The sequence below is a fragment of the Amphiura filiformis genome, chromosome 9 (assembly GCF_039555335.1).
Source record: "Amphiura filiformis chromosome 9, Afil_fr2py, whole genome shotgun sequence".
NCBI lineage: Eukaryota > Metazoa > Echinodermata > Ophiuroidea > Amphilepidida > Amphiuridae > Amphiura > Amphiura filiformis.
The window spans coordinates 3,616,284-3,643,784 of NC_092636.1; the positions used below are offsets into that span (position 1 = coordinate 3,616,284).

General features: G+C 35.9%; 1 protein-coding gene across 1 annotated transcript; it reads right to left on the reverse strand.

The window, feature by feature from the left end:
• Positions 1-538: 538 nt before the first annotated feature.
• LOC140160463 (zonadhesin-like) lies at positions 539-27,501 on the reverse strand. The gene is made up of 16 exons (XM_072183699.1): positions 27,384-27,501; positions 26,413-26,612; positions 25,682-25,789; positions 23,707-23,874; positions 19,155-19,296; positions 18,177-18,359; positions 17,250-17,284; positions 15,465-15,636; positions 11,365-11,573; positions 8,953-9,063; positions 4,267-4,422; positions 3,446-3,581; positions 2,958-3,149; positions 2,146-2,348; positions 1,203-1,374; positions 539-681 (listed from the first exon to the last, which is right to left on the reverse strand). The coding sequence occupies exons 1-16, from the start codon at positions 27,499-27,501 to the stop codon at positions 539-541; spliced, it is 2,448 nt and encodes an 815-aa protein (XP_072039800.1).

Sequence of the window (27,501 nt, forward strand, 5' to 3'; positions counted from 1 at the left end):
GACAGTTCACTCCAAGAAAGAGTGAGATTTTGCGCCACTTTTGAGCGAGTGAGGCTCACTCGAAATCGCGAGTGAAATTATGTGTACTGTTTTCACTCTTTTAGAGCTAAAACCCACTCTTTTAGAGCTAACTTAAATTCACTCTGAAATTCAGAGTGGTTTTTCACTCTTTTACATTTAGATAGTAGATGTTCGTGATGGTTTCGTTCATGTAAAACAACGGGGATGTCCTCACAAAAGTAACTTTATTTTTGTATGAAAAAAGGCAGTTTTTCTCGCAAAAATTACATTAAAACTGAATAAGAATAACAATAAAAGATAGGATTTTGTCTTTTGCCTATCCAATATCGTGTCATAATGGATGGGCCAATATTTTTATCGTAGTGGATACCGGCGCATTTATTCTGTAATTTATTGTTGACGTGTGAACAAAATGATTACATAAATCACAGTCAGTTCTAGAGTGGGTTAATCAATAATAAAAATTGATTAAGCAATAATAACTATAATGGTGACAAAATCTCAATTTCAAAATATCCTACGATGGCTCCTTACTTTCAGTGCATTTTAAACCTGCCCAGCCTTCGGGACATCGACATATAAATCCGTCTTCATTATCAGCAGGAACACATACGCCGCTATTTTCACATGGGTTATTGAAATCACAAGGTCCTTCGCGTACTGAAATTTAAAGAATAAAAATCCCTTTAAAAGGGGATATGCTGGGACATGGTTGTTCACAATAACTTCATAATTATTTGTTTCTATAAAATAGTGAAAATAATTTGAAATGCAAAGATTAGGTTGGATTAAACCTCAAAATCAGGCACTTTTTCCAAATTCCGATGACTCAGTTGGATTCCTTACATCAGTTTCAGTTCCTTGTACTTTAAGGTCCGTGTGCACAAAAGAGTTAGACCGGGTCTAAAGTTAGACCTGGTCTAAGTGGAATTTAGTCCCAGGAGAAAGGACATTTTCCTTTACACTTGCTTAAGTTATTTTGTATTATTTTTGAACTTTGCATTTAGATCTTTAAAATCAGGGTATGATAGAAAAAAATCATCAGTACCATACAGGGGACCGATAATGCTACAAGATCTCTACCAGACAAAAAAAGTTCAGTTATGCTCAAAGAAAGAAACATATAGTACAGTAAACATGAGGTCTTCATTAACAATTATGATATTATCTATATAACTCACCAACACACGTTAATCCATTGCCTTCATAAAACTCATTGCAATAACACCCTCTGACGTGGTTTTGAATCTTACACATAGCATTGACATCACAGGCAACGGATACACAGTTAATCTTTCCAGAAGTACAGCTACACTGGCTACTGCACTCATCATTTATGAACTTTTCTCCATTCTAATCCAGTTATAAAGCAAATTATAATATTATATAGGAAAAGGCAAATAACGTTATTTATGAGATACATTTGTAAGACTGAATAAATAATGTTAAATTGATATATTAGCCATATCAAATGTAAAATTCACTCACGATATATAATATCGTGATCACGGATGGTACTGTCCACTGATTCTGCCGCGAAACTTGACAACTTTCCCAGAAGATGTTTAAGCAGTTGATTATATTCTGTGATCCAGAAAGTGGGATCAACGTTCAGTATAGAGAACTTGCGTTTTCAGGTGTTCGATGCACGAGCTCCTAGTGTCTATTTATTGTCCAAATTTAGAATTTCATAGGGGTCAAAATCAAACAATTTTTCGCAAAATTGCCGCAAAAAGTGGAAATTTTCGTAATTTGGGTTTTTACTGCGGAGCAACAGGGCAATAGTTGTGATATGTATGCAGGCCAGTAGCCAACGGGGTGCGGGGCTGCGACGCAACTCCCCCCCTAAAAAATGCCCCAAAGGCCCAAAAAGTCCCCTTTTGACCCAAAACGTCCCTTTTGCAGCATCCCTCCCTCCCCCAAGAAAATATATATCCTGGTTACGGGCCTGTGTGTGGGCTTTTGAAAATGAGTGTACCATGAGTGAATTTTTATCTTATTGTTTGCCAAGGTATAACTTTAGACTTCCGGGCAAACAAAAACATCAAAAAGCATCATTACTTCCCAGTTACGAATATGTACTTAAATTAATTGCCGGTATGTGTTAACAAAATATCCTCCTACCAAATAATACTTTCCGTCATCATTGAAGCAACCACATTCGTCACTGCTAACACATGAGTCCCCTGACCAGAGAAGCCCTTGGTTACACTCGCACCCTTGCACACATTGTTTATTACAACTGTCAGGTGCTGTAGGATTTGCACAAGTTGGTTGACAAGCACTACAACAATCAGAATAAGTCTTGGATGCGCCGCAATTGATAGCTAAAACAACAACAACAAAGTACTCTTTATAGTGATTCAAACAAAATATTCAGTAGCATAATTGCTTCTTTAAACAAATAAATTTACGAGTACACACTTGAATCTGTTATTAAGGAATCGAAATATAAAGTTCAGTATGCAAATATATGCGTATCCACGTATCTGTTGCTTACATAAACCAATTACACTAATAAATACACTTGTATTATTTAGATTTTCCACTCCTACTAAGGAATATATCCGCATTGTTTTTATAATACCACCATTTGGCATCGTGCACTCTTTGTCTCTGACTTATTTTTGAATGATAATAATTGAAGACCTGAGCGCAAGATAAGAAGACCGTAAATCCACTTGGCCCCTAAACATGTATACACTCAAGTTGCGTATAGTTTCGTATAGTTTATAATGTTTTATACATGTTCAGGGGCCAAAACAAATCTTTCACAACCTTTCATGATGTTTTTACCCTGAAACATGTATTAAACATTATAAAACCCTAAGAAACTATACGTAACTTTAGTGTATACATGTTGAGGGGCCAAGTGGACTTACGGTCTTCTTGCGCTCAGGTCTTCAAATGTAATCTCAAATGGAACAGCAACATACCGCATGTTGAAATGACATCGCGCCATCCATCGATAATAACGCCGGCTGCACGACAGTCATCAGCATACAGCTTCAAATACCTACACGACACTGAATCGTCATCGGGGTCTGCACATGCATCATATCGGCAATCATCTAAATATTCAGTAGGATCAACGACATCTATACATGCTGCAAATGGTCCCTTTGAATCTGAGTATATGAAGAAATCAAGAGATTAACGTGAAGATATTCTGGAATATGTGGTTTGCATATAATATATCGTCAAATATATTATCTGACAAGGCAATTATATTCATATCGGGGACAGTTTAATAGTATATACAAGCTAGTCAGTTTTCATTGATAACGAATGCGTCTAACACATCAAAATTCAACATAAGATCCAAATAATTTAATTAATCAAATGTTGCATTTAGAAGAAACACTGTATAATCCGACATGTACTCTGGAATTATATGAGGCTGATCTGTGGGAATATAAAGTACCTGTTAAAGACGAGCAGATCCGATTGGCTATAATAGCTGCATCCGGGTTCGCATCACAGGTGTGTTCGCTATCAGGAACTGCTTGACAATTCTTGCCCAATCCCCAACTTTCTCCAAACCTATTCCCATTCGTTTCCTTATTACACCAAAGGAAATTAAGAAGTTTAGCTTAGCAGAGCTATGGTTATATTTTGTCTCATCTAAATTGAGATACAACAAGCCGTCATTAGACAATTAGAATAAGATAGTTGTAGCCCATCAAACAATCAATATGAAAGTGGGAGCTAAAGTTTAAAGTTACCTTACGATATTTAGGCAGTAAGAGCGGCTCAAATTAGAGATATTTTGTCATTTATTTGGCTTTAATGAACAACATTATTCAGTACATTAAATCTGTTTGTTACAATTTACGACCATTGAAAGAAATATTTACGAAAGTAGAACAGTTCGCTATAAAATTGGTTGTTTACAATATGTGACCATCCAGCACAACTGAGCCCTGAAGTCGCCAATCATCATTTTTGAGATATTCAACCAAAATATTCTGCTTGAAATTTTTAGCTTTAAAATGATGTATATCATGTCTATAGTACTTGACATTTAAGTAGTAAAAAATCAATAAAACAATCAATAAATCCTTTGTTTCATATTGTTTATTGTTAAGTTCAATGGAGCATATCTCAATAGTGGCACTGGAGACATACGGGCTCAGTTGTGGTGGATGGTCACATATAAACATGATATTTCCATAACATACATTGACAATTTGCGACCATTGAAAGAAATATTTATGAAAGCAGAACAGTTCGCTCTAAACTTACAATTTGTCCCCCAGGGTTAGTCCAGTCATCACCCCTGTCACGTGACAAGTATCCACATAAGCCTTCCACATGGAATAAGAACATTTCTGGAACACCAACCCATACACACGAGCTTCCATCCCACGATACTCGCAGCCCAAAGACAGTCTCTAAAACCTGTTGCAAAATGAAAGTAAACATAATTTCTAACCAATAATATCTTTACACAATGTTATTTGTTACCCTGATGTCAGTGTAAATAATACTCCACTCAATAATGAAAATGCCGCACTTGTAAGTCCGCACTTGTTTTGAGTGTCATAAATGTAATTTTGTTTCCAGTATGATAACGCCTTTTAGTCAGGCTCTCAGTCACACGCGGATGGAAAATAGTGTTCACTTTATGTTTGGAACAGCGTCTAGACTTAAATGTTGGGTATAACACGTTCCCACGGGCCACTTTTTGATCAAATGTGCTCAAAGTGCTTTTTTCCGGGGGGACTCCTGCAATGGGGGTCAAAATTACTTTAAATAACTATACATAAGCGGCTAAAGTGTGCTTTTTTGTGCTTACGATGGTTTTGTCACACCCGTTGGCTGTATGAGAACAAAAGGTACCACTCGCTTTCACATGACTTTTTGAGAGTAGCCTCCCAGCAAACACAAAACGTTTTCGACATCATTCGCAAAAGGTTATAAAAGGTTGTCAGGAAACGTCGGGTTATATAAAGGGTATATTAAGAGTATAAAACGTTTTCATAACCTTAAAAAACATTTTTTGATAATCTACTGCTCAGCAAACAAAAAAATGTTTTACATAAAACGTTTAAATGTCGGGTTATATAAAGGGTATAAAAACGTTTTAATAACATTCCAAAAACATTCTTGAAAACTTGATACAAAACATTCTAAACATAATGTTATTTTGGGGTTGAAAAAATATTTTGCGAAAAATGTTTGCCCAAAATATTTTCAATAACGTTTTAAATACGTTTTCATGACCTTTATATAACCCGACATTTAAATGTTATTAAAAGGTTTTGAAAAAAACATTTTAAGAACATTTCTGTGTTTGCTGGTTTCAAATATTTTAACATAATGTTATTTAAGTATTGACACAATATTTGGCAAAATGTTTGCAAAAATAGTTTACAATAACATTTTTTGAAAACATTTAAAAATATTGTTGTAGTGTGTTTTCATACAAAACGTTTTAAAACGTTATCATGACCTTTATATAACCCGACATTTTAATGTTATTAAAACGTTTTTACCTAAACCAAAAGCCAAAATATAACTTATTTAAAACGTTTTTAAAACGTTTTTGTGTTTGCTAGGCTACCGGTAAAGCGGTGATATACTGTCAGGAGAGTTACCGATTTAATGATGGAAACCGTTTGTCTTTGATCCTGAACAAAAGTTACCACTTGATGAATAGATTATCGGCAACAAGGAGAATTTAATAATCATGGAGAGGAAATAGATTACGACAAGCTATTCATCGAGAGGTACCTTTTGTTCAAGACAAAAGGGGTACGCCATTAAATCGGTAACTGACTTGACAACATATCAATGCTTTACCACGCAGCCTACTGTCATTCATTCATTCATTTTCATTTGTGGTTTATTAGCACAATGCATTGTAGCCCGCAGGCTAAATTACAGCAACGTTTACATTAAAAGACATATTCAATAGATAATCGTCAATAGGTAATCGCAAGAAAGTTATTTGAAAGCGCCTACTTGAGCAAGAGGTATCTTTTGTTTTCATACAGCCAATGGGAGCGATGAATAGCCGGTATATATAGCCGCAAGCACAACAAGAATTTGTCTTTAAAAAAAGACAAGTTCCCGGATCAGGTGTATAGTACATGTACTTTCAGCTACTTTGGTCTAACATTTAATATTCATATCTAACCTACTCTGCATTTATTCAACAATAAATAAGTGATATGAGGCTTAATAATGATACCTGCGTCTTGACTCTGGAAAACAATATTTTTTAAAAACCTCATTTTGCATTTAGTTTTTTAAGCCCCCTCGGGAGCCACCTTCAGGATCTCATTTTGCATTTAGGTTTTTATTGTGACCAAGCTCACATTGGGCGCCCCATTCCTTTTTAACGGAATTTATATTAAGCTACCTATACAGGAAACAAATTTGGCTATAACTAAGAAGAAAATTGCATTTAACAGACTCTTCCCCGGCTAATGACTAAGTTGTCAGTGGGGCAATATTAGATAAAGGCATACAAACTAGGGTATGAGATATTAGGAATTATTTCCTAGTCTCTTTAACCACAGGCTTGGTGGGCTTTATAGCTATTCAAGACACAGGATATGTAAGGGATAAACTGTGCATGTGAGATGTGGGTGCAAGTGGCATCATTTTACTGCCGTGAAAAAAGACACACCTTAGCCGTCGATGTGCAGTTATTTACCGCCCACCCAATTTGAGGGGCATCGATTTATGTATTGTGTATGTATCATAGGCCCCTCGTATTGTCTGTATGCGATTGAGAATTCAACAATATTAATAATGGTAGCTCTATTATAATACATATTAATGTTTTTCAGCAGATAAAATTCCAAAATATAGTACGTTTTCTGTCGTTGCTTGTCACGTGGTATGTTGAAGTAATGTGGTTGCGATTATATGTTCAATTTTTCAAGATGGCACCAACAAGTCAGTTTTTTTTTAATTTCATATTATGTTAGGGAAATGTGGCTGGGAGAATTTATGTATGAGAGTGGTGTGCCCTATGTGTTAAAATCCTTGGATTCATATTACCTGATCAAGGGATTACCTGAATACAGACGCTGGTAGTCTAATAATACCTTGCCTGAAATATTGACCAGACAACTTGCTGGAAAGGTATTCACTTCATACATAATATAGCATTAAAGAAATGTTCGTTAGTCATTTTAGTTTACAACTTTGATTTGCGTTATGATTAATAAAGCAGTATATTATATTGGATATTTCATGTATACATCAATTATATAATATTGATGGCATTGAGGGTTGTATAGAGAATATACGCGCGCCATGAATGATATTCAACGAGCCGGTACGGCGAGTTGAATATCATTCATGGCAAGTGCAGTATATTCTCATACAACCCGAAATAAAGCCATCCAATATTATTATTATTATATAATATGAAACTTTTTCTATGCGTGTTTAGTACCAAAGTATCAAACTAAACATGCTGGGTGCCATTTGGAATCCAGTCGTTTTAATAGTGTAATCATTTTCATCAAGTTTGCCGGCGGTACAAAACAACAAACTGCGTAACTCAATCAATTACGCCTGCTTTGGTTCTCCGCACGCGAGGTATGCCGCGTAACGCGCTACGAGTTGCGAGCGAGTGTTACCGTGCAGTATTAAAATTTTGTGGTATAGCTAAAAGCTTCGTATTTAAGAAATAAAGGGTAATGCATGATCCTTTACACGAAAATAATGTGTCTGAGGCAGTAAAACGTAAATAATGGGTGAGGCGCAGCCGAACCCATTATTTAAACGTTTTACTGCCGAGGACACATTATTTGCGTGTAAAGGATAATGCTGCACCCTTTATTTCTATTCTATTACCACAAAATAGTGTGATTTAAAGAGAAAATATCAATTTTTTTTTTTTTTTTATTTCATGTTGTTTACCTCAAGGTGGAGCGCATACGCGTAGCCAAAGCGTATGCACATTCCAATAACACAACCTAACATTCCATTCTCCCCTATAAGCAGGTATGCACATACAATAACACATCCCTGACATTCCATTCTCCCCTACATAAGCAGGTGTGCTGTGCGCTCTGCTGTGCGCTGTGATGATAGAAGAACATAAAGTTCGTTGCCCTTGACACTTTATCGCTAATTAATGGTCTGTCACGTGACGCGTTTCAACAAATCACAGTGCGCGATTTTGAATAATGGGTCGTGGGGGTAATAGAATATATAATAATGTGAATTCCTTCACAGAAACGAATAGAATATTTCATTTTTGGTATTTTATAAACTTCAGAAAGGCGTCGGGTTGTGCCATTGCTTGTGTCCTTTAAATCCCGACATCTAATTAGTGGCTATGGGTTTTAAATTGGGACTCTTAAAAGGGAGGAGGCGTGACATTTTTGTTGAAAAAATTTAATAATAATGATATTTTCAAAATGAGGATGAATACGTACACCCTTCAGGGCATATTGGCCTAATTGTTTTAAAGCATACTTTTGAATTTGAAAACCAAAACCAGGATTTTCCATTGATGCTAATTAATTTTATGACCAATTAAAAGCCCGTTCAGCGATTTGCTCATCCCGACGATCGAAAAAATCATCAAAATACTGATTTTGGTTCCATTTTCAATGTCATAGATGTATGTAGTTACCAATTTGATGTCAGTAATTTTAGCAACTAAATAAATATGTACTTTGTGTAATTTCATCTTATTATTTAGACTAAGTAGCACATTTACAGGCTCGTCCATCATTGGTCCATGCCTTTTCTCATAAGCGTCTATGTAAAACAGTCAATTTTCTGAAGTGCAAGTAATTAGTCTAACAGTGACAAACAAAGAGATATTGTATTCTTTCTGGTTTGGAAACATTATTTATGACCGAAAGCAGTTATTTAAAAGTATTTAATCAAATAAATTTCTCCCCCTCTCTCTTTGTCACTCTCTCTCTCTCTCTCTCTCCTTCTCCTTCCACCTACTGTATTGGTACCACTTTTGTAAATAATTGTATGGTTCCCATGAGTATATGGCAAATTAACAATCACATCATCAACAAGAACGTTTGAAGAATCCCAGCTGAACTGCACTCCCTGTCAAAACAAAGGTTCACAACAAACTATAGTTAATAATAAATAAATAAATAAATACATTTAGAAATAAAATGAATGAATGAATGAATGAATAAATGAATGAATGAATGAATGAATGTTGACAAGGAAGATGACGATGGCGATGAAAATATATTATTATGATGATGATGATGATGATGATGATGATGATGATGATGATGATGATGTGATGATGATGATGATGATGCTGATGATGACGTTGATGATGATGATGATGATGGTGATGATGATAGTCATTTGATAAGGCAATACAAACGATCGAATTTGGTATTCAAATGAACAAAATTTTGAGTTACACCTTTTCAGTGTAAATTTTTTTTTCTCGGCCCAATGAAAAGCAATCATTTTCATTTTTTCAGTAAATGTCAGGAAAAACTGTAATGCTTGATACTGTATTTTTTTTCAAATCTTAGTGTTAAACTTAGTCGTGAAATTCAGTCATTTAGTGTAAGATTTTCGATTTTGATAGGCTTCAACTCTGCCCGCGAGCCTTTTTTTGGATCAACCTTTTAGGTTTTCAAAGTAAGATAGTTCGCTAAAGAAGGATTTTCCCAACTTTCTAACGCACATCACCGTGAGCGATATATCATAGTTTTGTCAGAATTTCCGTTTTGATTCCATAATTTTTGACTACAAGCTGAAAAATTTTCAAATCCACGCGTGAAATCTTAGGCTAATACTAGCATTGTGGATCGATATCTCTGGGTGCCCGACCTGGATACAGTGTTGCCAGAACTTCAATATAGCAAAGAAATTACCTAGTGTTTCAATTGTCATGAAGGTGACTGGGTATAGTGCCTTTTGTTTGTGTTTGTTTGAAATTGCTTAAACCCACCGAAAGTCATAATGAAGCAGCCAAAACAATACAAGGTTAAACATGGAAGTTTATAACAACCTATTATAATGACCTAAAGGAAAAATCATTTATGGCAACAATGAGCCTTGCATTGTAAGTCATGGTTAAAATGTGTTGAGTACCCACCCCACTCCCATAGGCCTACATAATATTACATACCGGTACCTTATAATATTTATATAGCACGGCTATAATAGCTATACATTTAGAAAGTAGGTCCTATAGCGCTAAATTATGACAAATAGGCCCACACAAACCCGAACGCAAGTCTGGAGGGTGTAATGAAAATGCCAACCCGCGATGGGGGGGGGGGGGGGGGGGTCATTCAAAATTCACCTGGAGATAGGAGGGACAGAAAATTAAAATCCCCTCTAATAACACGCGAATTTTTCTAGGTTTGGACAGTGGATTTTCCCATGGACCTCATCCTAGGTAAATAAACAAACAAACAAACAGACAAAATGGTTTTCATAATCATGGAATCCATAGCCCCTATAAATTGAAATTGCAGGCTATCACGGGAGCAAATTTCCAAAATTCACCTCATTTACCAGAATTGGGGATTTGGGCTACCAAATCGCTGGTCAGGCAATCCTGGTTTTCAATGGAAAAGGGACCTGGTTGACAACAATTGAAATATCGATTATTTCTGCTGGTTGTTCTCGAGATAAAGTACTGAGTTTGACATTTTCGGAGCATGAAGGGAAAAAGGGTAAAATAAAAACGGAAATTCTGACAAAACTATAATATATAGACCCACACGATGTGCTTTACAGAGGTGGGAAATATCTTTCTTTAGCAAACTATATGTGACTCCTCGCCACAACTGAGCCCGGATGTCGCCAGTGCCACTATTGAGATATGCTCCATCGAACTTAACAATAAACAATAGGAAAGAAAGGATTTATTGACTGTTTTATTGATTTTTCACTACTTAAATGTCAAGTACTATAGACATGATATACATCATTTTAAAGCTAATTTCAAGCAGAATATTTTGGTTGAATATCTCAAAAATGATGATTGGCGACATCCGGGCTCAGTTGTGGCGAGGAGTCACATATTAGTTTGAGACGCTAAAAAATGAATTCCGTAAAAAGCTCGCGGGCGAACTAAAGGCCAATAAAAATCAAAAATATCACACTAAAAGACAAAATATGATGCTTGAATTTTAACACCAGGATTTAAAAAAAAATTTATATCCAAGCACTATGTCTTTAACTGACATTACTGAAGAAAAAAAATATTGCTTTATATTTGACCGAGAAAATCAATTTCATAGCAAAAAGGTGTATCTCTGAATTGTGCTGATTTTAACATGTATCGATCGACTTTTAGCGCGCCTATGCATTTCTAAAGAATTGGTTGTCCAGCGTCCTAACTGAATAATTTCAACTGAAGCTTACCAATTCATCCACAAATGTATAAACATATCGGGTAATAGTTGCCCCAGGATGACGAGCCGATGGTTTGTTATCTGCCACAACGAGGAATGAGCCTGGCGCTTCCGGACGGGATTGGGCAAGTATGTAATAACAGTTACCCATAAAGTTATACATCTTCCCATCAAATGTTCTGTAATGTGGGTCACCGCATGCCCGACAGCTAAACATTGCTGTAGCAGATTAAAAGATTATTTAGATGACATTAAGCATGCTAAGTGGTATTAATTTTTTTGGGAATGTGTAAAAACTAGCACAAGTATATTTTTGTGGAAATTTTAACAATCCAGATATTGAATTGCAATCCCAGTTCGCCAGTTTGATTCCCCTGAAACGATGCATATTAACGTGTGTTATTTTTTTCGTTCCTTTGCAAATTTAAAACAGTAAAGGTTCACACAATCTTTTCATGTAATAAACATCTCAAGTTGCAGCAAGGATATGTGTTTATTTTTAAACATTGTTTTTTATTGTATCTTTTTTCTTCGTTTAAAGCATGGGTCCAAGAGAGGTTAAAAACATTTGAAGATATGAAAATATTCTGCTCATTTTTGGAGAAATCTGTGCTTTGGATTTCTTGCATTATTTCCTTTCTGAAAATATGTACTTCATAAATACTTATACAAAACAATGTCTAAAATGTCCGACTTATAGTGACCCTGTGTGTGTGCCCCATAATGGTTGATGCAATTCAACTGGAGTAAACATATAGTAATTTACATATTATTCCGTTATAGAAGAGCTCGTTGCTTTCTTTTCTTTGATTCTTACCCCATTACCATCATTATGGGACGGCAAAAAGGAAGGGTTGGCCAACAAAATTATTAAAGAAAAAAGGGCGGAAAAGTTTTCAAAAATGTTTACAAATTATGAAACAAATGGAATTATACATAAAAACAAAAAAACAAAATGAGAACATTGAGGGCGCCATTTGTTTTGGGCTTTGTTTACATATAAAAGTGTACAAAACGTGAACGCGTGGTGTTAATGTGGTGACTTGTGACATCATCATCACATGATATCGAGCATTTCACCTACCATGTTCACGTTCGTTCACTCCGGCATTCACCTAGTGCTCTCTATTGTCCACTCTGTGTGAGCTGAATCTGTACTTAAGGGTACTTGCCCATCAATTTTATTCAGGGGCGTGTTTGAAAAACGGCACAGCGCATTAGTAAAAAGAATAAAAAAATACTAAAATTTACACCAGGGTTCGAACCACTGCCAAGGCACTATGAATGCTAAAGATGCTATACTGTGTCACGGTGACTGTGATTAACATTCGGCGATTTTCAAAGATATACATATCAACACGTTTCTAGTGTATTAAAAATCAGATTTTGGTAGGAATACAGTCATAGAAAGACATATGACTCTACTTGTCTGTTTGTTTTTCATTTAATACAAATTAATTTTGATGAATTGAACTGGTATGACTCTTAGGACTCGTGATAAACAACGATTAATTTTGTAACAATAAAATGAAAACGCTGGGTCAATCACAAAGTCATTTGTAATTCATGTCAAAACCTGGGGAGACACACACACATCCGTGTATACGTGCGCAATCGATACTCAATGATCCAGACAATACCATTTGAATATACCGCCCTTATGTATGCACCTGCTTGACACATCTTGTCACTTGCGGGAAGATATACTATACCCTAATAGCAACAATAGATACCCCACCGTAAATGGCTCTCTTCATTACCTCGCTGTGCCAGTATATACCCGTAGCGTAGGTAATTTTGAACCATATTTTGTTCAAAAATGATAGGAAGGGACTGTTTTCAGCTAAAATGTTGGTTATCAGCAGATGTCCAATGATATCAGGAGGTGTTGCAGAAAGGTTAGCGTACTCATTATGTATTCAAATATCACATATCAATGAATTTAAATTGGAAATCCAAAAAGGAAATGTCAGGTCAATATTCTCACCTTAGAATTATTGTGAAATAAAATCAAACTAAATTTAGGCTCTGCAAACAACGTCCAATTATTCCCACACGTATATAATAAATTGTGATTTGGGGCTAATTTGAGAAGAGTTAATGCCTCGAGTTTCGAAATACACCGAGTGATGTTTTTTGATCAAAAACATCGGCAATTCAAGACTCTGTAAAAACAAATCAAGAATTATCTGGAATACTTGCAACTAAGTATAATGAAAGTTATGATCTAAGCTACCAGATGCATCATTAATTTCCTGACTATGATATTTAGTTATGGGAAAAGATTACTTTAATGTTTTGGCGGGATTATTTCCCGCCAAAAATTTCAACCAAAAAGAGCATGTAGCCATAAGGTTAAATACAATTGATTTTTCAAGGCTTGATTCTAGAGGGGCGTAAGTTAATAATGCAAACAGCCATGCAGAAAAGAATGAACTCAAGCGTACTTAATGTATCAATCTGAACTAGGGCCACGGACAAACCGCGGCTCGTTAGTCATCCTATATGTTGCAGGAATAGGGAGAGGGCGACCATGATAGGACCATATGGGCTGATGGGGGGGGTGATTGTAGGCAGCCGTTTTCGGCAATTTTCCTATGGATTTTCTAAATTTTCCATTTTTAAAATTATCCTGGATGATATCCGTCGTGAAATAAATCAATGCTTCTATAGGCTATAATAGGCCTAGTAGGCCTATTTATACCCTGATTATGCAATATATACAACAATAACTACAACAACAACAATAACAAAAAAACAACAACCAAGTTAATCTAATTTGTAAAAATATATTCATAGGCCGCGCCTATTAGACTAGTATAGGCCTAAAAATTCCTGAATTATATAATGAAAAAAAAACGGGCAAAAACAATCAATCACTACAGTCAGAAAGAAAGAAACGAACAAGAAAAAAGAAAAAAGTGAGATAAAAATAAAATAAATGGAATGGAATGGACTACATAGGGACTCGAACACGTACCAAAGTTTTCCAGCTCAAAACTGTAGTATTATATATAGTCCAGTGTGAGTCCAGCGCGCTAACCGTTTGAGCCACGGAGGGACATATGAAAATGATTGAAATCAAACTGACTATTATGGAATAGTGCATAACAGGTTGTTATGATAAACAAGCTCATTGCCGCTGTAAATGTCGGAGGTATCGATGGCGAAAACCTCGTTTTTTGCAAAAGTAGCTTAAATTTGGAGTGAAATTCAAATGGTAAAGTAAGCGACAGATATTTGTGAAATAATGTAGGCAGTTAGATATCAAAATTAACGTTCCACAATCCAGATATCGATAATGTAACAAAACAGTGTTTTATGGTACAAGATTCTCGAAAATTGTTCCCAAAAACGGGCTAATAAAATTTAATCGGTACTGTTTTTGGTTCTTCCCCATGGCAAAATTATTTCTTTGGTTGATTTGTAGTACAATACAAAAAAGGAGAAAACAATCACTCGGCGTGGTTTTATACGGGGCGCACATTTGAAAAAAAATTGCATGGAACGCGTTTTTGATCTTGTGAACATGGTGCGTAAAAAGGATTTTCAATTGGATTCTAAAAATTTGTATAAACACACAAAAATAATGTAAAGATACATCCATGCACCAACATTTGACTCACTGCGATATTTGATTGCTGAGAAAACGGTTTTAGAGAACAACTTTATACGTCTTTTATACGTTTTTTATACGTTTCTTCGTGTAACCTTAATAAATGCCTTTGTTGAAGCACTGTACTGGTGTTTAGCTCTTACATGCAAGTAAGGGAATTCAAATAACGGTAACATAATATTCCTTAATAATATCACTTTCACGTCCATTTTATTTCTAATATAAGAGATAGATTGTTCGATTTATTGACTTGCAGTGAAGTGTCTACGATTCAGACATCATATCAATGGAGACTGCGAGAGTTACATAATGATAAACTCTTTTTGGCCCTCATTAAGTAAATATTAAAAACCTAATCCAATCGACTTTTATTTGAAAATTCTTGCACTTTGGAACGTCCTGGCAGTGATCACAGGAATTTAGTATTAATGGCCTTTTCACCAGTGCAGATCAAATAAATTTAAAGCAAATTTGACTGAATGAAATCTGTTTACCTTGACAATCTCCATTAGGAGCAAGAAACATGCCTTCCTTACAATAGCAGCCACGAATACCATTACGAACATCACATACTTCATCGACACCACATTCACCTTGACAAATCAAGTTGGCATCACTTTCACATGTACAAGCTGAACATTTCTCTGACAAACCGCTGTCACCAACCTTTGATATGGATGAAGAGGTAAACAGTTTTTGAAGGAATGTGACTTCGATAAGACATTATTTGAAGTGCTAACTAATCAGATGGATTTTTTTAGAATCGCTACTATACTGCGCCAATAAAGTATCCTTACACTTGGAAAAATAATCACAATTTCCAAACTGAACAATATTGGGGTAAATTTTTTTAATATATGCACTATCTAATCCTGCACATTATGACACCACATTGAATCCAATGTGACTTCAAGAAGTAAAGTTACAAGCATTTGATTAGACGAATGTCCAGTTTTAAAAGTAACAAACTGGCCAATTCAAAACTCCACAGACTAGACATCTGATTTGAGAGTGGTGAATGGTTAATTTATGCGTTTGGCTTTAATTTAAAACAAAAGGAACAAAAGAAAACTGAAACAAAAGAACTGACAAATAAAATGAAAGTTATGAAAAGTACAGAGAAGCAAAAACTGAACTAAAAACTGCTTTAAATAACGCTTCATTGAAGAAACTGTGTTGTCTCTTTGTTTCGCTTGTTGGAATCTTTTTGGGCCTTGTATAGTCAATTGCTTGTAACTTTACTTATTGAGATCACATTGGATTCAATGTGGTGTCATAATGTGCAGAATTAAATAGTGCATCTATTAAAAGAACAAATTTACCCCCATATTGTTCAGTTTTGAAATTGTTAATATTTTTCCAACTGTAAGGATACTTTATTGGCGCAGTATATAAGCATTTTCAAATATAATATCTACATTTCGTTGCATATGAATACTACAATACCGTAGCATTCCATCCACGTGTATACATATGTCACATGTTTCACGGTTGTTTGATGTGATCATTTAATGTTTCTAACAAAACATTACATAATTTTCAGTTTTAGACCTTTACGATACCAACAGATGTCACACTAATATACAAATATATTTTTAGTTATTTTTAACTTAGATTTTCTTTTCTTTCTAAAAGTTTTGATGTTTTTCTGCCTTTCTGTGGTAATTTGTATTCTATTCTATAAACTGTATATTTGTGTGGAGCTTGAGGGCGATATTAAGATATATTTTATATTTAATTTAGCCCAAATAATGATAAAAAGTAGTTTGAAAATGTCCTTGTTATATGTTCCTCATTTTTATGTTTTAATGTCATTATACATGTGTCTACCCCTTGTAAAGATGCAAACAAGATTTAAGATAAATAGCGCCATCAGTGTTCAACTTTGTTTAAAAATGAATACAGTTCTACATGCCATGAAACAAACGTCTCCAAATGAGTGTTTTTTGACGACAGAAACATTACTTGGCGTTGTAAGCAACCATATTATTGATACAGGCGGCTGTACAAACATTTATTATTGTAAGACCAATATATTGTAATGTTTTGTGTAGATTGTCTGCCTTTCGCCTCTTTCGTCCCAAAAACATTCATTTAGAGAATACATGCTTGTAGAATCAATCCAATAATTTTTACCCCTCTGGTGACAATTATTAAATCATGAAGGAGAACATTATATTTCTAATCCTTGCAAATTGATTAAATATCGATCAGTTGGAGAATTATATTACATGTAAAATTGATACTGAGCAAGCACTTAAAAAAACCATAATTCTTACCAAAATAAGCTTCCCATCCAAAAGGCAACCTGGCTCTGAGAAAAGACAAGTAAATGTAATTACGATGTAACTTATTATTTGTTGTGCATGGTTTACGACAATTCATTAAATCCCAAAGGCGGTCTATTGGAGATATTTATGCTATAAACATTTTAGTTTTCAGATCATTTCAAAACCGTTTACAAATAGCCGTGTTCAGATGATCGTAGATAATTTGTAGTTAACTCTCTTCACGCGGGTGTCGACTGCAGACGACATGTTTCAGTTTTTTTTAATTCATAAATTTCAGAAATATAAATCTTCATGACCATATTTGGAATCAGCATGAAAAATGCATTAAAATGAGTACAAACAAGCCTAATATTGGATCAGTAGTTCTTAAGATAGCTCTTGATATTTTAAGAAAATATTTTTCTGTTGAAGCGTATGGATAGCACGCAGAGCATTAAGATCGTAGTTGACTACCTTTGAAAGTAAGATCGAAGATAATTCAGAGATAGAACAAAAAAAATTTTGTTATGCAAGATTTGGCAACATATTTCCCCAAATTAGGCTTCTAAAATGAAAATGGTACTGTGTGCATTTGATTCTGATAAATGGCATCATTATTTCTTTGATCGGTTTGTAGCACGATACAAAAAAGGAAAAGCAATCACTCTACGTGATTTTAAGCGGGCACATTAAAAAGACCATGGTGCCCGATTTTGACCGTTTTTGGTGTACTTAAGCTAAATTTACAAGTGATATAAAAGGTTTGATTTTTGCTGGATCACAAAACTATTTTATTTAATTGTTTAAAATTACACTACAATTTTTACTCCTAAACGTGTTTTATTCTTTTAATATTTTTATTATGATAAAGTGAATCCTCTCTGCCCTCTACACTAACAGGAGGTACCCTTAAGACCCTTAGCATATTATACTCACCGGTAATCTCGCAAATCCCGCTAAGATCGACGTCCACTGGAGTTCCATTTGCTTCACATTCATCAAGATTTTGGTTGACAAAGTCACAGAGTCCTTCTTGTTCAGGTAAAGAGACACACATTATGTCAACACACTGCGGATATAAGGTCTCTTGATCATCGGCACCACATGCTGGAATGGTACCTGTTTAGTTACGAAAAAGATACCAAACCAAAGTAAAAGTGAACAAAGAGAACAAAAAAGAAAGAAAGAAAGAAAGAAAGAAAGAAAGAAAGAAAGAAAGAAAGAAAGAAAGAAAGAAAGAAAGAAAGAAAGAAAGAAAGAAAGAAAGAAAGAAAGAAAGAAAGAAAGAAAGAAAGAAAGAAAGAAAGAAAGAAAGAAAGAAAGAAAGAAAGAAAGAAAGAAAGAAAGAAAGAAAGAAAGAAAGAAAGAAAAAGAAAGAAAGAAAGAAAGAAAGAAAAAAAGAGATGAGAGAGAGAGGGGGATCGAGAGAGCGAGAGTGAGTGACGGGAAAAAAAGAAGACATAATATTCTACAAAGCCAATTATTTTGTGGTGAAATTTAGAAAGCGGAAAAATCTCTTTTTCCTGGTCAACAAATCAAATGACATAACAGCGGTCAATACAAATCAAATTTTCTTCGCTCTTGCTGAGATTACCGACATTGCTTTTGTTAACTGTCATCATTTGTGATGCGATCCAGCAAAATCAGTTGAAACTCGGAAATATTGATTTTGTGATATAGCCATGCAAAGGAAATAATTTCTTTTGTTTCCTTTTGTTTTGGAAACTCTTAAATTGCTCATATCTTTGGAACTGGTTGTTCAATTTTAATGGGGTTTTCGCAAAATGCAGCTTTGTATATGCTTTTTACTAACCTATAAGGAACTGAAAATTTAATATTTCCGAGTTCCGACTGATTTTGCTTGATCGCATCACATTTGTTATTGAACATCGACTTATATTTCATATTACGTACCATCAATAAATATGGCACATCTATCCTCAGCTTGTTGCTGGGTGTTTACATTGACCTCACACACTGTATCATCACAATCATCGCATGCATCACATTCAGAATCGCTCCTCCAACTGTCGCCAAACTCCACGACATTTGACACCTGCAACATATGCAACATAAAACTATAATGTATACATCATTCTGGTCAAGAACATTATTCAGATATTGGTGTTTATCGAAAACATTAGAATTCATATAAACTATTCAATATATTGCATTAAGCTTGTTTGATGCGGCCATTAAAAGTTCCTTCAGGGATATTCAATTTATCTGCTTATAAGGAAGTTTCGAAGTGTGTATATACGCCAAGAGCTCATTCACATGACTAGCAATGCGACACAATGATACTAGAACAACAAACTTAATGGATGCCTCTTACGCAAGAAGAGGTTTCGAAAACATCGTTATAGCGCACAAATATTCATGAGTTTTTTACTTCGCTAAAGTGAGAGGGCATTGTTTTTAAAGGACATCATATCAAGAATGATGTCTAGGAAATGATGAGTGCCCTTGAGTGGGAGTGGGGTATTATAAGAGGGGGTAGAGTTTGAGAGAGCAAAGATAGATGGAGGGGGAGGGATTGGAGAATATGAAGAAAGGAAGACAGGGGAAACAGGAGGGGTAGGGATAGAGATTGAGAAGGAGGGGAATGAAAGAAAAATTGATGTTTCATTACGCTTTGTGTTGGCAAATGGATTTCATTATCTAAATATATATACTATTGAAAAATAACTCTTTGAAAACTTGCTTGATTCATTGATTTATAGATTACTTGCTTGATTTATTTTTACCCGTATTTGGCGGTTTTTGGGTGGGCGCGATTACCTGGCTGATGGGGACTGTACCAACCAAGTTTCATGCCCATCCGACAGTTTTGACCACTGATGACCCCTAAATGACCTTCCCCAAATTTGGCTCTTAATGGTGACTGTACCCACCTACACGCTTTACGCCCATATGACAATTTTTACTAATTTAACCTCAGCTGACCCTCAGCTGACCCCCCATACCCAAGTTTCATGACCCCTCGGATAACCCAGAAATGACCTTCCAAATGTTGACTGTACCCACCAAGTTTCATGATCATACGCCATTTTTGACTAATTTGACCTCAGATGACCCCTGAATGACCTTCTCGACTGGGCGCGATAACCTGGCTGATAGGGACTGTACCTACCAAGTTACATGCCATCAGGTGACCCCTGGTGACCCCTAAATGACCTTCCTAAAATGTGGCTCTAAATGGTTTCTATTGATTTGACCTTAACTAACCCCTGGATGGCCTCGGATGACCCCGAAATTACCTTCCAAAACTGCGGGTCTAAACGTTGACTGTACCACCAAGTTTCATGCCCATACGACATCTTTGATTAGTTTGACCTCAGATGACCCCTGAGTGACCTTCTTGAATGGGCGTGATTACCTGGCTGATGGGGACTGTACCCACCAAGTTTCATGCACATCCGACAGATTTTACTAATTTGACATCAGGAGACCCCAGGTGACCCCTAATTGACCATCCCAAAATTTGACTCTAAATGGTTTTATAAATTTGACCTCAGCTGACCCCTGGATAACCTCGGGTGACCCCGAAATGACCTTCCAAAAATGTGGCTCTAAATGTCTACTGTGCCCACCAAGTTTCATGCCCCTACAACAGTTTGTATGACCCCGGATGACCCGGAAATGACCATACAAACTTGTCCTGCCTGGGGCCAAGATGCACCCACCCACCAAATTTGAGGAACGTGCGACTCCTAGTCTCCGAGAAAAGGGGCGGACAGGCAGACAGACAGATACACAGACAGATGTTGGTGAATTATATCAAGAATTACTATTTTGACCTCCGATGACCTTGGGTGACCTTGACCCACTAACCAATACAAACTTGTTCTGTCTGGGGTCTGTATCCACCAAGTTTCATGCCCATAAAACACCACGTTTAAGCGAATCAAATCCGACAGTTCGTACAAAAGAAGCGGTTTACTAAAGAAGCAGCAGCCACTGACAATACAGCAGCCACTTTGTAGCAACAACATGCCCATATGAGAGTTTTTACTAATTGACCCCTGGATGACCTAGGGTGACCTTGACCCACTAACCAATACCAACTTGTTCTGCCTGGGGTCAAGATGCACCCACCCACCAAGTTTGAGGAACGTGCGACCCCTAGTCTCCGAAAAAGAGGCGGACGGACAGACAGACATCCACCCCGACAGACAGACAGATTCCGGTGAATTATAGTAAGATTAATGAGTTATGTACGTTTAAAAAAAGTAATGTTGTTTCAGCCCTCTTTACAGCATAACTCAAGGACCACGCGTCCTACAAAAGTATCTTTGTGAAATGATCGATGTAATTTTTGCCAAAGCTCAATACCATTCGCAAGATGCTTTGAACGTTAAAATCGCAACAGTTTAAAATAGTTGCTAACCTTAATAATATAGCCTACTATACTAATTGAAACATATAGCTAGTTTAAAAATAATATGATAAAAATATTAGCGCTGGGTTTGGACATAATCCCTCATCGTCGCCTTGTAAGTTGATTCATGTTTATTCAAAGAAAGTGCCTAAGCTAGAGTATTTTGTCTTGAAGTGTCGCCACTAACTCACTTGATACATGTATAACAAAAGGGAGAAAGTTTGATGCAGTCCGGGATACAGTCGCTTCAATACACATGCTCTTCTTTTGATCGCCCATTGATACACATGTCCCGAGTTTAAGAGACAAGACGTTGTTCGTGCAGTAACCAAAAAGACGTTGCGTTGGAGTAAATCTGAGCAGGACATTAAATCAAAATATTTGGAGTTGCCATGGAAATTGAAGTAAATTTGCAAACTTCATTTCGCAAACTCTATATTTTGTGCGGAGTCACCCTGTAATACAGGTGTATTAAAATAAAGTATACAGTTTGAAAAAATGCCAGTAGATTAACAAGTATGAGGTATTTGGTCAAAATAATTTAGTTGATAGCTGAATCAACATATTGTACTCTAACAACTGTAAAATCACGGCCGTGTGACCATTAATAAAAACTCAGTGACTGTTTTTGTGAACCATGTAAAAATGCATTTGCGCGAAGTCAATTAAAATAACAATATAGTGACAGAACGCCTTACAGAATTGTTTGGTAATCGAGTGATGCTTCGGAGCACGAATTGTAAGATCTCCTGATTTTACACCTCTGGATTTCTTCTTGCGGGGCTATCTGAAATGGAAGGTTTTCAGAAGACCTCCTCCAAACCTTAATGAACTCCAGAGACACATAATGCACAAGTTGATATATCCAGATCGGACGTCTCTTATAAGAACGTGGTGTGAATGTCATGTTGAGGAGAGCCGATAGCTGCATACAAAGGAATGACAGGCATGCAATGGTGGTCATGTGAAACCCTAAAACTGTCAATTACGGTTTTAAAAAAAGGTGGTTAAACATGTGATTTTCATGTCGCTTTGATTTTCATGTTGTTTTGATGCAACTGCATTTTTACCCGGCTGGCAAAATAGCCATCGAGTCCTCATTAATGGCAACACGCCAGTGATTTTCAAGTTGTGGAAGGACAAGCTGTTAACTATAGCATTTTGACCAAATGCCTCATACTTTGTAATCTAGTGGCATTTGCTAACTGTATACTTATTTTTATACACCCTGTAGAGTGGAGGTGACTCTATAACTGCATATACATCATTATTGTGATGTGGCGGAAGTTTTAAACCACGGGCCCTGAATCAAATATGATGCGCGGATTGCGCGCGCATTTTTCAAAAGTTTCTCACTTCTCAGGGGGACAGATGATGGTGGATGCGATATCGCTATTTTTGACGTCGCCATTGGATTAACACATAATCATGAAATCTTCACAAACAATTCTAAATTTGTTATGTGGTGTCAAAGCAAAATTATCTTACTCTAAAACCGTTGGGGTTCTGCAAAGTACCCCACTGCAAGTATGTTAATTGTCCATTTATAATCGCTAACCGTGTATTGTGAATGGGGCTGTCAGCCCTGTATCTTCGCCAGCCTCGTACGTCCGTGTTGTGTGTCCTATGCCGCCTGAGGGGGACATCCCCATCAGACACCCTCTACATTACACAGTCGCGACGTTAGGCGCTGTCGCGCCGAAGTATCAATGACTGATAATGGCAATTGTGCCGCCCCACCCATTCCAATTTCACAAAGCAATAATAATTTTCACATATTGATATAAAATTAGATCGGTTGAGCCCATATTTATTGGTCGAGCTATGAGTTTTAAAATATTGGACGAGACGTAGTCGAGTAGTCGTTTTTAAAAACTCGACTACGAGACGAAGTCGAGTCCAATATTTACAACTCATAACGAGACCAATAAATATTGGGCGTAAAGCATCCAATTTTATTATGTTTTAGATCAAATATTTTCACACACTTGGATCCATCCAAACGTAATAATGAGCAATGTTGTGTTTAAGCTAACTTGATGTGTCTACTTGTCACAGCCTATTGTACTTCACTTTCGTACATACCTTTGAATTCTCTCTTGTGGTGAAATCATCGTATTTTTTCCCATTGTTGTTTCCACAAAGACCACATATGTTACCATTCAACGCTGCTGCCGCTTCTGGTTGGATCTGTATCGTGGCTCTGTATGGTGCACTCCAATATATTGTGAGGCCATTGTTCAGTGTTACCACCTTAGCGCACAACATAAAATTTAAAACACGCAGAGCGTAAACGGTATATCTACTGAAATATTACAAGTGTTAAGTGTAGACTAGGTATTGTTGGTCGAAGCAACCAAAAAACCGATTTTCATTCTCTAAAACAATATACGACGTATTATTGAAAAATAACACTTTGATGTTATGCAAAAGTTCATTCTGCAAATCATATACTTTGAAAAGTTGTTTGATTTATTGTTTTTAATGAGTTATGTACGTTCTACAAAAGTGGTGTTGTATCAGCCCTTTTAATACATAACTCAAGAAGCACAGGACCTACAAACGTATATCTGTGATATTTGAATTCTTCTACACGCTCGCTATGAAATGATCAATGCAATTTTTGCCAAAGCTCACAACCATTCGCAAGATGCTGTGAACTACCAAATCGCAACAGTTTAAAATAGGTGTTAATCAAATGTTCTTGATTTTTTTTCAAAATTAGTATTGCTGTCATGAACAAGAAAGAAACTAGTTTCCATCCAATAACCATGTACAGTTTAGTGTTTGTAAATTCCTTTCTAGTACAAATTATACAAATTATATAAATGTTTCATGCAAACCATGAAAACAGGGTAATATCAGATGTAAAGACAACTTGAAAAGAGAGCATGTGCTACTATATTAAGGTTAGATAACAACACTTGAATTAAGGAGGCCAACAAAATAGCATTCAAGTTTCTTTATTTTACAATTATCAAACCAACTTGAAGTAAACAAAGTAAACAAAAGCAATCAGTATTATGGGAATATACATCAATGTGCTATTACCTGCATCCATATTCCAGTAGATAGTAAACTGAGTTAAAAGTCAAGGACCAATAAGAAACTCTTAATATGGGTCACCATGGCACTAAATCCCCTAGTGTACGTAGTCAGGCCGAGAAGATCATATTACCCTTCCCATGATCCTTTGCAACATATTACACTGCATCATTTCTATATTTTTGACAAATATTTTTTTTTTACAAACATGTCTGTATAATGTCCCAACTTACACCTAAATTGAATCAGCCAAATGTGTTGTGTTTGTTGGTAAACAGAGCAATTTTGTCATAATTATGACATTAAATCCTCCATACAGCTCTACGTTAAACAGTCAAAATACCCAACTGAGTTTCCTTCATGTTATCTCATTGTTTGGACTTAAAATGGACAAACACCATTCTGACAGTTATTACTATATTATTCTATACTTTTTGGTACAGAATTACCAAATTAAAATTTGACAAAAATCGTACATTATGGCTTTATGAATAAACTGGTTAATTAGTCGTTAGTCAATAAATTAGTATAATTTGCAAGATGCTGACGTATTCGGTTCATTAAGGGGGTACTACACCCCTGGGCCAATTCTGTGCCTATTTTTGCATTTTTCTCAAAAATTATAGCGTTTTGGGGACAAGTAAGATATGTATATTATAGGGGCAAGGACTACAACTACTGCACTGGAAGTTTTATTTCAGCACAGACAACAGTTGTGGAGTTACAGTCAAAAATGAGGGAAAACCAATATTTGATCAATAAATCAATAACTACTTGCTTTGAGTTGCTGAATTTTCAGTACAGTAGTTGTAGTCCTTGCCCCTATAATATACATATCTTACTTGTCACCAATATCCTATAATTTTTGAGAAAAATGCAAAAATAGACACAAAATTGGCCAGGGGTGTAGTACCCCCTTAAGTACATTTTAAAACTAAAGCCATGTTGAACTGGATAGCCTACGAGCATTGTGTGAAGTGTATATCTTCTCTGATTGGCAGGTATACGTACTCACCACTGCATTACAATATCTTTGTATAGTCCCAACTGATAGCTCTTGATAACCAGAGTTCATCATCTTCCCATTAACACTAACGCCAAATGAAGAGTCCATCTCTATCGTCTAATAATTAAAAATGATTACAATAGAAAAAAAATTAAAAAATAGAAAATTTTCTTTTTGCTTTAAAGGTCGATCAAAATCGATTTGAATATGTTGAGATTGTGTCCTTCACTTTCATATCAACATCAAAAACTAATATCGTCAAGGAAGAAAAATATGCCAATATTGATGACATTTTTGAAGTGTGGAAAATAAGAAAATAAGTCCAAGAAAAACAGGAATGAAAACTGGGATTATTATAATCCCTGTCTAGACTTAAGTGCATAATACAAAGTATGAATACGAAAGATAGCGTATCTATTTCAACCTATATAGATAGCGCGAGTACACGAAATGACACTGTAATATTCAAAAGTGTATAATATGATATTTTTCCTTTAGAAAAAAAATAATGAGAACAAAATCTTTGTCCACTGCTGTTTTTGTCGTTTTTGCCTTCGTATTCTTCACTTTTAGGCAATTTATAAAAAAATAACTTACGCGAGGATCACTGAATGAGCTTTTAACTGAGCGCTTGCATAAGTTCTTGGATATGACAATAAGAATAAATATTGAAAAGCATGTAAGAGTTATTAGGTATGAGAATTAAAAATTATGAGTTTTATCTGCTAATGGATTCTTACATTTCCTCCCGTTTTGATCACCAGCTTCATAATAACGGACTGCTTCCTGTAAACCAATCGATTGAATTCCCCGATGATCTCGAAATCAAACAAGTCATTGCCACAGTTTTTAGCTAACGTGTATTCACATTGTCCATGGTATTCATACCGTACACAGTCGAATGTTTTAATATGTGGATCGCCAGCAACTTCGCATACGCCTATAACAGAAAATGGTCAGATTCAATATATAGCCTTGATTAATGAAAAGGGGTAATGTTTTACCACGAGCTAATTATTAGCCGCTCACAAATACTCACTGGCTGACTGACTCATTCGATCACTCACTACTCACTCATTCATTCACTCACTCACTCACTCACAAACTCACTCATTCGCTCAATCAGCTCACTCATTCACCAACTCACCCCCTCACTCATTCGCAAACTCACTCAATTACTTAAACACTTTACACTGCTCACATAGTGGTTACATAGTCCGAAGGGTCATTATCCATAACTTATCCCTAACCTTGACCCTCAACTTAACCCTAACCCTAACCTATATAACGAAGTCCTAATCCTAAACCTAATTATAATCCTAACACGGACCCTAGCCCAACCTAACGCGATTTCCATAACACTAACACTACCTTAATCATAACTCTAACCCTTAATGACCCCTGGAACTCGAACGGAAACATTTAAATAATCAATCTAATAATTAACATCATTCATCATGTTCATGTAATTTGTTTCATGTTTCACTAATTACTAACTGTATAATAGACCATCCATTACCTCACCAACTATGGTTCACTCTATACATTAGAACTCATTCCCTCACCTATTCACTTACTCACTCACTCACTCACTCACTCACTCACTCACTCACTCAATCACTTACTCACTCACTCACTCAATCACTTACTCACTCACTCACTCACTTACTTAATCAATTAATTGATCAATCAGTATAGGTAAAATATTTACCGTGACAACCTTCAAATTCTGGGATGTCATCAAGTCGTTTTAGACCTTCATCACATGCTTCCTTCCCCAGAACCGATTGATTTCCAGTGACGCAAAGTATCAATAGCACAAATAGCAT

Bases quoted from the DNA above. Each gene is read 5' to 3' on its own strand.
- LOC140160463 (XM_072183699.1), bottom strand. From the start codon at position 27,501: ATGCTATTTGTGCTATTGATACTTTGCGTCACTGGAAATCAATCGGTT. The intron at 11,574-15,464 runs GTAAACAGATTT...AATCTGCTACAG, and splicing joins TCCTAATGGAGATTGTCAAG to CAATGTTTAGCTGTCGGGCA. The intron at 3,582-4,266 runs GTAAGTTTAGAG...TGGTGTAATAAG, and splicing joins CTAACCCTGGGGGACAAATT to GAAACGAATGGGAATAGGTT.